Raw genomic sequence first — 12,229 nt, forward strand, 5'->3', positions numbered from 1 at the left:
ATATTTAAATTTTTAGTGATGAATTTCTTAATATTCATAGATGTTTTGTCTTGCAAAATATAAATATATATATATATTATATTATAGTTTTGTTCGTATTATATTATTTGTGTTTGAAGTGTGCAAAATATTTTAACAAAATACATGAAATACTATCGTCTCACAAGTAAATTCAGAAAATAAAGTAAGTTAAATATTTTAAATAGATTAATATAGCTATAAATAAATAAATACAAATATAAATATTCGTTTAAGCATACTTTATGTTATTGTTGGAACTGGAAGCATGTAAAATACGCAGAAAAATAAAGAAATTAATTTATTGAAATATCTGTTTGACACTTTCTAAATTACTGAAATTTGATTAATCTATATTTCTAAAGGATATTACATTGGTTTAACATTAAATAGTCAATTAATTCCGTTTATTATACCGAAATGGTTAAAAATACAGTCTCAACAGTCATTGTGGATATTGTGTATAAATAATTTTAAGAACAGCCACTTTCTAAAATTATGGGAAATCACCTATGATATTCTATAAGTACGAACGCCAAAATTATGAAGAAAAAAAAACCGAAAGCTTTATAAAAAAATGTAACACGAACTCATAAGGCAAAGTGCTTTACAGCCGTTTATCAGCTTTTTTATTTATTTATTTATCAGCTTTTCCACTCGCAAATAAAGTGGTCGTATAGAAAAGCTATGACACGAGGAAAATCTCTTTAAAATTCTCAGAAAGCGAGGAACCTTTCGCATTTCACGTATACTTATTTCCTTGAATTTTCAGGGACAGCCGAATCAATAACCTCCTGGACAATCTGCTGTCGCGAATGGAACATTATGCCGACAATTTGGAAAATCTCGTAGCCGAGCGCACAGCTGACTATCTCGAGGAGAAGCGAAAGTGCGAGGAGTTGCTCTATCAATTGTTGCCCAAGTAAGTTGCTTCCCGTTCGTCCGACTTTTCTCTCCGGATTATCGTCTGCACGAGAGACGAGATCTCCACGCCTCTCGGCGTCGAAAGAGGTGGCAAAGAGGCCCCTAAGGAAATCTTAGGGGCGTCACACTTCGCTGCCCTCGAATGAAATAAAAATGTCATGGAAGCGATATCGGTATAGATATATACCTATATATATATATATATATATATATATATATATATATATATATATATCTTCTCTCCTCGCACTCCCTGACTTTTCAACTTTTTTATTTATTTAGAGAGGAGCGATAACTAATTTTACAGCTGTCAAGGATTGTTAGACTTCTCCTATTGACGTCTCACTGCATTTAACTTGTGCCGCTAATCTCGATTGTTTGTTATTTAGACTCAGATTATCCCATTTTAACTTTTAATTATTATGCGCAACTTTACTTTCTTTTAAACGAATTTTAAATCAAGTAAATGGCCATTCACCACGTCATCGTATTTTTCTATGATATAGCTTATAATAGGTATTCTTATTTTTTTTATTTTTTCATTTAACGTATTTTGACATTGAAATATTGCACGTGGAGACGAAAGAAAATTGTGGTATTTTTAAAATCTTTATCAATGTGCTTGATTTATTGACAGAATAAGTATTGTCAGTTTTGATAAATCTCATTGAGGATGAAAAGTTAACTTCAGTTAAAAGCTTTTCTTCTAATCTCATAATATTAGATATAATTAAATTAGCTTCGAAATTTATTTCATGAAAAATGTGACAATAAAATTGTCATATCTACATAAACTAAATGTTTTCATTAATTTTAAACTTACTCACGTTTCTAATAATTTGTCCGACAGAAACAGGCGTATAATATAGTAAGAGAGATAGGAGAGATTCCTAACTAAATGGCCATCATGTATTTCGTTGACATCGCCGTAGGCAAGACAGAAGCTGTCAAGTAAAAAAAACTCTGCTTGGTTAAGACATATTTGTTTCAAAATAATCGCAAATGATTAGTGGACAACACACACATATGTATTTATAAATATGATATAACCGAAGCAAAATTCACGATGTTTATCCCTTATCGTCATTATTTAGGAAATTATATATATATATTTATATAAACGTATATATATATGTGTGTGTGTGTGTGTGTGTGTGTGTGTGTGTGTATGTGTGTGGCTGTGTATGTGTGTGTGTGTGTGTGTGCGCGTGCGCGTGTATTTTAAGGATTTCATAATTATAAATTGTCGAAGGAATTTCAAAGAAATGTGCATTGAAACTATTTTGTGAATTTCTATATACTTGAGTTAGTCAATTTTTATATGAGTTTTTATATACTTTATGATGTCCATATCAGAATACGCATTAAATTATATCTAAATTACAGTTCGTGGTATGTGGCAATGACTTGACTTGTATTTTTAGTAGTACGCATCAATATGTAGTTTGCCAGTCATTTGAGAAACATATATCATTTGATGATTGATGTATACGGAAAGATATTCATAACATATCAAATATTTACAAATATTTTGTAAAATAAATATGAAAAAATTATTCACTTAATAAAGTTGTTTATAATACACATTTAGATGGAAAAGTAAATTATTTTCCTTTTCCACATGACGAACGATGATATTTCAAAATAATTTGAAATTTTTTGTGTATAACACTTAAAGTAATATATAAAATATTATCTTAAAATGAAAAATAAACATTTATTTAAATAAAATTCAGAAATAAATGAGAAGAAATCAGAAATATTGATTAAATAAATAATGCTGATATTTATTTTTTATTGCGTTATTGAATCAATATTGTTGAATAAATGACTTTTTTAATATTTAAAAAATATATTTATTTATTTGAAAAATTCATTGGCCAATAGTATGGCAAATTTTATTATTCCGTAAGAATTTGCAATAGAGTATCGAAGTCTTATCTTTTGTCATTTAATTTATCTATTCATACTTTAAATACTTTAACGGCAAGGATTTAATGATTCAAATAGCTTATATAAGTAATTAAACATATTAATGTGTTTACGTTTATACATCAAAGATACAGTTTGAAAAAGCAAATCTTCTAATGCGTTATAAATACCACAAAAAAGAAGGCGCCAACTTTCTTTTCAAATATTTATGAAATTAACAATTATACGGTAAATTTATTTCCTTTCTCTGCAACTTTGTTGCTTAGTTAATTATGCAATTTTATGTTTTCGAATAAAAGTAAAAAGATGACACGAACAACGAATGATATTTTTATAATCATTCCAACTTCACCTGTATTAATTAACGTGCCTGATAATAATATTTGTAAATAGCTATTGTTATAAAGTAAAAAATATATTTCGTATTGTGAATAAATTAAAAACTCTGAAAAGCATAGATCATTTTAAGTTTACGCTGTAATTCTATCAAATTTTATGAAAAACTAGTTTCATTACTATTACAAGTTATCTCATCTAAATTTAAAAGATAATAAAGATAATAAGCATTTATTTTTTATGGATAAAGACAATAATATGTCATTAATTAATCATATAATTGAGAAGACAGTTAAATAGAATTTGTATACATTAGAATTAATTGTGGGGCAAAACTCTTTTAAGTTTTTATTCAGACACATATTCACTAACGTTCATTAAATAAAAAAATAACACAAACAATTATGTTCCACATGGATGATCAATTAACAAATATAATAGTATTGTAAAAAATTATTTAGCGTGAAAATAATACACATAAAAGTATGGGACAGAAAAATTTTATTATATACGAGGTGATCAATGATGTTCCAGGAGTTCAAGTCATTATAATTACTTACTTTGTATTTGTTTTTCTTTCTTTGTGCACAGGTCTGTTGCGTCACAGCTAATACTAGGAAGAAGCGTAATCGCCGAAACATATGATCAGGTGACGATTTATTTTAGTGACATTGTAGGCTTTACGAGCCTCTCTGCTGAAAGCACACCACTACAAGTAGTTGACCTCCTCAACGATCTCTATACGTGTTTCGATTCCATTATTGAAAATTTCGATGTTTACAAGGTGGGTTGCATAACTCTATTATATAAATCAGAACATACGAAAAAATTTTTGTGAAAGAATGATACCTTTTGTGCTGTATTTTGTGCTGTATTATTGTGCGTGTGTGTGCGTGTGCGCGCGCGTGTGTGTGTGCATGTGAGAGAGAGTGCGTGTGCACGCGCATACACGCTTACATGAGCGAGCCTACCTGTATTAATTTTTAGTAGTTTTATATGTTTTACCTAAAACAAAAGAATCTAATTATTTATTATTACTTGGTTTACATTAAAGATGAATGAAAAATTTGTGTTTATATCGAAAAATTTTATGTTTAAAAAATAGCAATGCTTTCATTAACTTTTAAACAAGAATAATATAATTTTCATTATTAAAAATTTGCTTATTACACTTTTAATTATTTATACATTACAATATATTCAATTAATTCGGCTAATTGAAAAGTTATTACACATTCTATAGTAGAATCAAAATATATATATATATATATATATATATATATATATATATATATATATATATATATATATATATATATATATTTTGATTATTATAAAATATATAAGTTAAAAATATGAATTATTTTTTATCTGATTGTCGAATATATAAATATGAAATTTAAATTTAAATAGAAAATTGTAATAAGTTAAACTGTTCTATTGTGCTTTGAAGAGTAAGAAATCTGAGTAATGAATTTTATGTTTCATTTTACAAGTATTTAAAAACCATATTTAATTTAATGTTAATTCGATATTAATTTCAATAACGAATTTTATACAACGAATATTCATATAATTTTTAATTTATAAGTGACCAAAATGATTGATAGACTCCTTAAAGAACTACAATAGTATCATCCTAAAATAATTCATATATTATTGAATATGTTTATGGGTTAAATAATCGGAGGAAGTGATTTCTTTTTATGCCGCATTGCTACTATTGCACGTAATATATTTTACCGTTTGCTCTATTATTTTGTAAGTCTCTTTTCGAACACATCTGACTTGTAGCCACCGATTAATGAGCGCCAAAAGGATTTTATTTTGCCAGGGTGATGCAGAGAAGGGTATATAGAAGGAATGCGGAAAAGGGTCAAAGCTGAAATTGTTGGCGAGGTCAGTGAGCACAAGCACATCCAGGGTCAATTTGAGTAGAGTAGGGTAATAATAATTTAATACAGTAAACATTCCGTTGAAGTGAATTTAATTCATCTGTACAAAGTTACGATAATGAAATTGGGAGAAAAAAGGTAAAATCAATTAAATCAATTGGTCCGCAGCCGTAGTAATTAATTTATCATATGGACTTATTATCTCTTTTGTGGTTAATACTTGCTCTTTCGCTCTTTAAATATATTGATCTTGCACCTTTTCTCGCATTTCCCAATTGAACGTGTGGTTCACCGGTCACCCTCCCATCCACGCCCCGCTATCCCCACCTTATTGTGACATTCGTTTAACAAAAGTGACAATAATAATGTTATGCATTAACCAGGAAGTTTACTGGCATTTTGCCTTATTAACAGGACTGCGGCAACTCGTGTTACAGTATATATAAAAATTTGTATAAATTTTATTTATATTTATCCTTCAAAAGTGCTTGGGTTTAATTAACACGTAAATACTCATGTAGCAATGTAATTCTATACATAAATTATTTAACACGTGTAAGTAGCAGCTGGAGGGATAGAGTGACAAAAGTGTTGGAAAATGGGTTGGTAAATGTTTAAAAATCTTGTCATGTACGCTTTCCTTCTTATCTGCATTGCTCGTGTCGGGAAAAATTTTTCTCGATTCACCACGACATCGAATAGTAAAGCGTTAATCACTTGAATGTCCTATACCTGTAAAATCACAAAAGTTTTTCACGTTTTTCTCGAATCCGTAAGTTTCTAGTTTTACATGTTTGTATACTGATTGTTCAGTGAAACAATCTGAATTAGAAAAAACTATGTTTCTCATAAAGATTAATAACATTGTAGTATAAAAAATAATTGAATAAAAAAAAATATATATTATAACGATTTTTTTTTTTTTTTTTTTTTTTTTTTTTTTATTAACAAATATAGTTTATCTGATATTTATCAATAGATGCACACAAATGATATTTACGTGACAAAACTTTATAGCAATGGTTTCCATGAAGATTTTAACTGAAAATGTTAACAACGGAGAACTGTAACTTTATGCTTTCATTTTAATTTTTCAAAATGCTACAAGATAAATAAATGGTAAAATACTCACTATATATATTACAATTTGATAATTCAATAATATAAAATATCACTCTTTGCTAAAAACAGTTTAAAAACTATAGAGGAAAAGTGACGATGACACATTAAAATCATTACAATGTAGCCATACGTAAACATGCACGCATAAGTTACATTTTGAATTCAACTAATTTGCAATTCAAATGTATGTCCACCCCGACATAGAACTCATTCAACCAATGGCAAAGTTTGCAAAGCAGTTTCTCAGCTAGAAGTCGTCGTCCAATGTCCATTAAAAAGCCCCTGAATGCGGGAATACGGCATAAATCCATTAGAGTATCAAAGTTAAAATGCAACTGCTGCTTTACGATAAATAAGCGCATTAGATCGCTATTAGATGCGAAAGTTGAATTTCTTTATTTAGTTTAACATTTAGAAATTTTTACAATAATTACCAGGCTTAGTGAGATGACTAACGGACTGCGAAAAATGTCATTCAATCGGTTAATATTCATCACGATTTATTATTGTTTAATTTGCATACATTTGGCGCAGTAAATTTGTTGCTATTATTTTATTTTAATAATAATTGTATTATCAAATTAGTCGTCGAATTCTCAACTCAAATATTATCGATTATTTTATTTTACAAGTTAGCAATCCTTTTTAGTAATTAAAAGTATAAATTCTTTTATTACAGATTTAAAATTTTAAAATACAATAGATTCAATTAATTTAAAATCCAAATATATAACATAATTGATATAAATAAAGGATTTTTTAAGAAAAATTATTTGTATAAAATGTTTTCTTAAAATATAAATAAGAAAATATTTATTGTATACATTTTATGTATACATAAGGAAATATATATATATATATATATAAGGACTATTGTTTATAAGGAAACAAAATTCAATTGATAAAAAGTTTTCAAAAGAAACAGTTATAAATTATTCATAATTAAAATTTTAATGTACATTTTTTATTATGTATGAATATTTTAATTAATATTTTCTAATAATACATTTTCCTGAATCAATTTTTAAATACTTTATATTTCTTTACTTATTTTCTTTACTTATATTATATTACTTTATAAATAGTTTTTCTACCTTCTCAAATTATTTATATATTATCAATAGTTGTGAACAATAATCAAAATATTAAAAATCAATTAATTATTTATATAAATTGAATACCTGTTGGGTTTTTTAAATTCATTTTATAATTATTTGATTGTTAAAAGCTTATTATCTTAAATTATTCAAAGTTGAGATAAACGAGTTTGATGTGTATATATATATATATATATATATATATATATATATATATTCATTTCTTCTATAATTTAAATTATAACTGTTTAATAATAAAAATACATGCAAATGTATTTTTATTAAATTTACTGAAAATATTCAAACAATGAGGACGAGCAACGAGTGATTATATATATATATATATATATATATATATATATATATATATTATAAATGTGTGTGCGCGCGCGTGTGTATGTGTGTGTATGTGTGTGCATACAAATATGCAGGTATTATATAATTGAATTTGGTATTATGTTCACCGAGTTTGAACAGCAATATTCCTTTTCGTTAACATTTTTAGAAACTGGAAAGCTTAACTTAAGTTAGAGATAGAAAAAGAAAAAATATCGTTTTAGCTTATGCCCTGTTAGGTATCTAGAATCCTGGTATGAAGGGTCTAACTCAATTTCTCAAAATACAGATAGAAGATTTAAAAAGAAAAGTCACTTTTATTCTTCAGCAACACTCGTTTGTTCCTTAACTTTGATCGATGGGTTATATGAGTATTTGTCCTTTTAATAATGCTTTATAATAAAAATATATAATAAAAAATAAAATGACTGTATGAAATAATGTTACTTATAATACTCTTAAACATGATATAATTTTGATTAATTAATACAAATAATATTCTTTGATCATTCTTAGCCAATATATATATATATATATATATATATATATATATATGGCAAGAGCACAATTATATAAACGTTTTAACGTTTCATTAATATATGAATAAATAAATCGTAGATGTTATGCCTCGAGAATTATTATTTATAAAAGTTTGTTTGCTCTGTATGTGAAGCAAAATGTATGTTGATTTGGAAAAAATTCGTAGCTGGAATATAATCGTAGATGAATTATCGGCAGCAGATTTCATGTTTATCAGATTTAAAAATGTAAAAGATCTACGTTATTTTGCAAAATACATTTCAGGTGGAAACTATAGGAGATGCTTATATGGTTGTTTCTGGTCTACCAGTGAGAAATGGTATGAACCACGCCAGGGAAATAGCAAGAATGAGTTTGGCCCTAAGAGATACAGTAATGACATTCAGTATTCGACACAGGCCTAACGAGCAGCTGAAATTACGTATTGGCATGCACAGTGGTAAGTTAAAATTATGATTTGTTAAATAATGTCAGTGAGTCTGCGTCTGACGAATAGAAGGATTTTGTTTATAAGCATTGTTTATAAGTATAGTTTTATCGACCTCATATAGTAATAGAGAAGTGATAGAGAACGTATACAATAAAAATGAATTGCTATTAATTTCTTGTACGTGAACTGTATTGTCATATTAATTGTTATTAATATTGTTATTGTTGTAAATGATTGAACAAATATTTATACTTGTTAAAACAAAGTTGATATATAAATATTGGCTTGTAAGCTGTATGGTTGGACATTATTATGCGTTTAGTTAAAGATTTTCTTTAAATTATGCGATCAATATATTTATGTAGTCATCAGCTGAAAAAATAATGCATTTTATAAAGTTCAATTTAGTTATATAAATTAATCTTTATGATGATAATATACTTAAAGCCGTCTAATAAATGAGCAGCTAAAATGATTCATAGGGCATATTATTTTTTCCACGTAAGAAGCATTCAAGGACTTCAATCTCTTAAACTTCGCTAAGCTAGTAAATAGAACTTTGAGAAGGAAAAAAGTTTGGCTGCCCTTATTCATTCGGTTTATTTATCCCTCGACGTGTGCTTCGAAAATTTACTTTAGCTTCATATCTTTTTTTCCTTCTCCTTGTTCCTCTCGTTCCTTTTTTTGCTCGTTTTTATATATATATATATATATATATATATATAAATTATAGATACACTAAAAAGGATATTTACACAGAAAAAGAAGACTCTTACTTCACAGTAGCTGGAAAAATTAGAAAATCCGGAAAAGTTGTTTGTCGTATCGTCTCGTCGATACAGACGTTGCAGTCAATTGATGGTACTCATCAAGCAATTTTGTGGCAACTCCACTAGCTCGTTAATCTTTCTACTTCCGAAATGTTTTATACAAGAGTCAGAAATGTTGCACAAATCTACTTCTTTCATATCTCTGTCTCTCTCTCTCTCTCTCTCTCTCTCCCTCTGTCTCTGTCTCTCTCTCCCTCTGTCTCTGTCTCTCTCTCTCCCTCTGTCTCTCTCTCTCTCTCTCTCTCTCTCTCTCTCTCTCTCTTTCATACGCGCGGGCACCCCCACACTACGCATTTCTCCCTCGATTTTCGAACTTCTTCTTTCTAAATTCTCCCTAACGTATCCTGTAGTCTCGATTACTTTCTATTTTTCTATTGATCTGTAATGATAAAAGAAATAAATGAGTCGATGGCACAAAAACGTTTCGGTACAAAAAAGTAATTATAATTGAAAAAAAATTACTTCGGCATGGATAATAGTTATGTTTCTTGAAACATTTCTCTTTCCATTAGTTCATATTATGTATGATCCTGCATGATATGCTTATATGAAGAATTTTGGGTGCCCATGTAAATAAACGAGTAAAAATATATCTTAAATAAGTTAGTATAAAGAAAAAATATTTTGATTAACACCTACATGATGATGAGAAAATCGATTGCTTTTATTGTAAACGAAGTTACAAAAGACTAAAATGAAAATGTGAAAAGATTATTTTTGTCGGATTATTTTAGCGAATGAAAATGTAATAAAAAAAGCTATAAATTAATGAATATAAAAATAAATATCCATTTTTTAATATAAAACTTTAAAGTATTTAACCTCTTACACTTTTTTATTATTGTGTTATAATAATAATAATATAATATTTATTAAAAAGAATATGTACGATGAAAATTTAGACAGAAGACCCTTTTTTAATACTATTCTAAATATCCATTCTCATTCCTCATAGATAATTTGTAAAGAATTTTACAAATACAAATATGTATACAAATAATATAATTAAAAATTATAATAATTTCATGAGTTGAAAGAATCAATGCAATGAATTATTAATAAAGTTTTCAGAATTTTATACAAAAAGTAATCTACCTTTAATATCCGATTAATTTTATTTTTATGTTATATGTACGAAAATATTAGAATTTTTTCAATTTTATAAAATTTTATTAATTTAATATATAATGATGAAGTAAAATTGTAATTTCAATCATTTTTCATACTACTTATATCTTCTTATATCGAACAAAATTTAGAGATTGTCAATTTTAACCATAAACTCATATTTTTAATAGTTTGTTAAATCTAAATTGTGTGCCTTTTAACGTTCATTTTAAATTTCTATCTTAAAATTAATCATAAATTACATAACTTAAATTCATTAAGAAGATAATAATGTATTATATTGTTTTAATTTTGCAATAATATATTATATAGTTATGTAGAGATACATTGACATACATTATTGCTTGTATTTTATCGTTAAAATTTATTTTTCTTTATTTCGAATAGGTATTTTTTATATTTCATTAATTACGAAAAATGACAACGCTTGAGATTTTAATAAAATTTAAATAAAATTAAAATAAAATTAGTTTAAAAATCTAAAAATAATTTATCTTCTTTATTTTTATAATATTTCATAGGATCCGCACAAAACTACTGGCAATATTACTTTTATATATCCTAACTTTTAAATTTGGTCACAAAAATAAGAATTTTAATAATTTATTGTTACGTTACAATCATATGTAAACCCATATGTGCATTAAATAGGAAAAAAAAATAATCGTAACCAATCATCCAACGTATTTTCAATATTTTCTTTAACTGTTTATAATTTTGTAACTTCTGTGACGCTGATGTTGATGCACTAAATAATAATTATTTTACATCATCAATAAAATGAAGATTATTCATCATATAAAGCCTATATAACGTGTATATGACTTAATCTTATTTCTAATTTATTATTTAATTTAAAACTGGAAAATTTAATTAAAAAAGTGACAATATTAGAGGAACATCAATCTCAATTTTTTCCCGTGAAACTTCTTTCATAAAATATATTAAAATAGTGGTAATCCTATAATTTATGAACTCTTTATATATTCAATTTTTTAATTTGTAATAATTTCTCACATGATAAGATTATTACTACTTTAAAGTAATTATATATATATATATATATATATATATATATCATATATCTTCTTACATTGCGTCAAGACGTGATTCATTTACACGAAAGTGAACGGACGATCAATTAAATTTCAATATAAATATCGACAATAAGAAAATCTCTTGTCATGTGAAAAATTGATGTACCAAAAGAAATGGCAGATGGATCAGTAAAAAGTATCTCCGTAACGCGAGAACATGTGACCAATGGACATAAACCACAAAAAAGCTAATTGTACTTGTCGCACGTTACTTGCAATTCTAAATGTTCACTATTTTCGTGACTATTCGTGAATTATAAGAAAGCAGCCATTTGAAAAATCATGAATTTATGTATAAAAATTTTATATATTACATAAATAGTACCGCATATCCATAAACAATGGAAAGAACTATCATAAAAATAAAATTTTACTTTTATATTAATAATATTGTTTTTATTCTAATGCAATCTCACTTTTTTTCTCGTAAAATTCATTGATAGTTCTAATTAATTAAATAAATCTCATTCTAATTATACAACTGAAAATATTTAATATATTTTACAAATATTCTGTGTAAGTATGCCAGTATATTCCATAGTTT

At 26.5% G+C, this 12,229-nt stretch overlaps 1 protein-coding gene across 1 annotated transcript in view; it reads left to right on the forward strand.

Moving 5' to 3' along the window:
• Positions 1-12,229, forward strand: part of LOC105362022 (atrial natriuretic peptide receptor 1) — a 149,200-nt gene that overhangs the window by 125,668 nt on the left and 11,303 nt on the right. Inside the window, exons 16-18 of the mRNA XM_011499347.1 lie at positions 791-940; positions 3,802-3,994; positions 8,465-8,639. Of these exons, the coding sequence (XP_011497649.1) occupies positions 791-940; positions 3,802-3,994; positions 8,465-8,639 (518 nt within the window). The remainder of the gene's footprint in view (positions 1-790; positions 941-3,801; positions 3,995-8,464; positions 8,640-12,229) is intronic.

The sequence above is a fragment of the Ceratosolen solmsi genome, unplaced genomic scaffold (assembly GCF_000503995.2).
Source record: "Ceratosolen solmsi marchali unplaced genomic scaffold, CerSol_1.0 scaffold2, whole genome shotgun sequence".
Taxonomy (NCBI): Eukaryota; Metazoa; Arthropoda; class Insecta; order Hymenoptera; family Agaonidae; genus Ceratosolen; species Ceratosolen solmsi.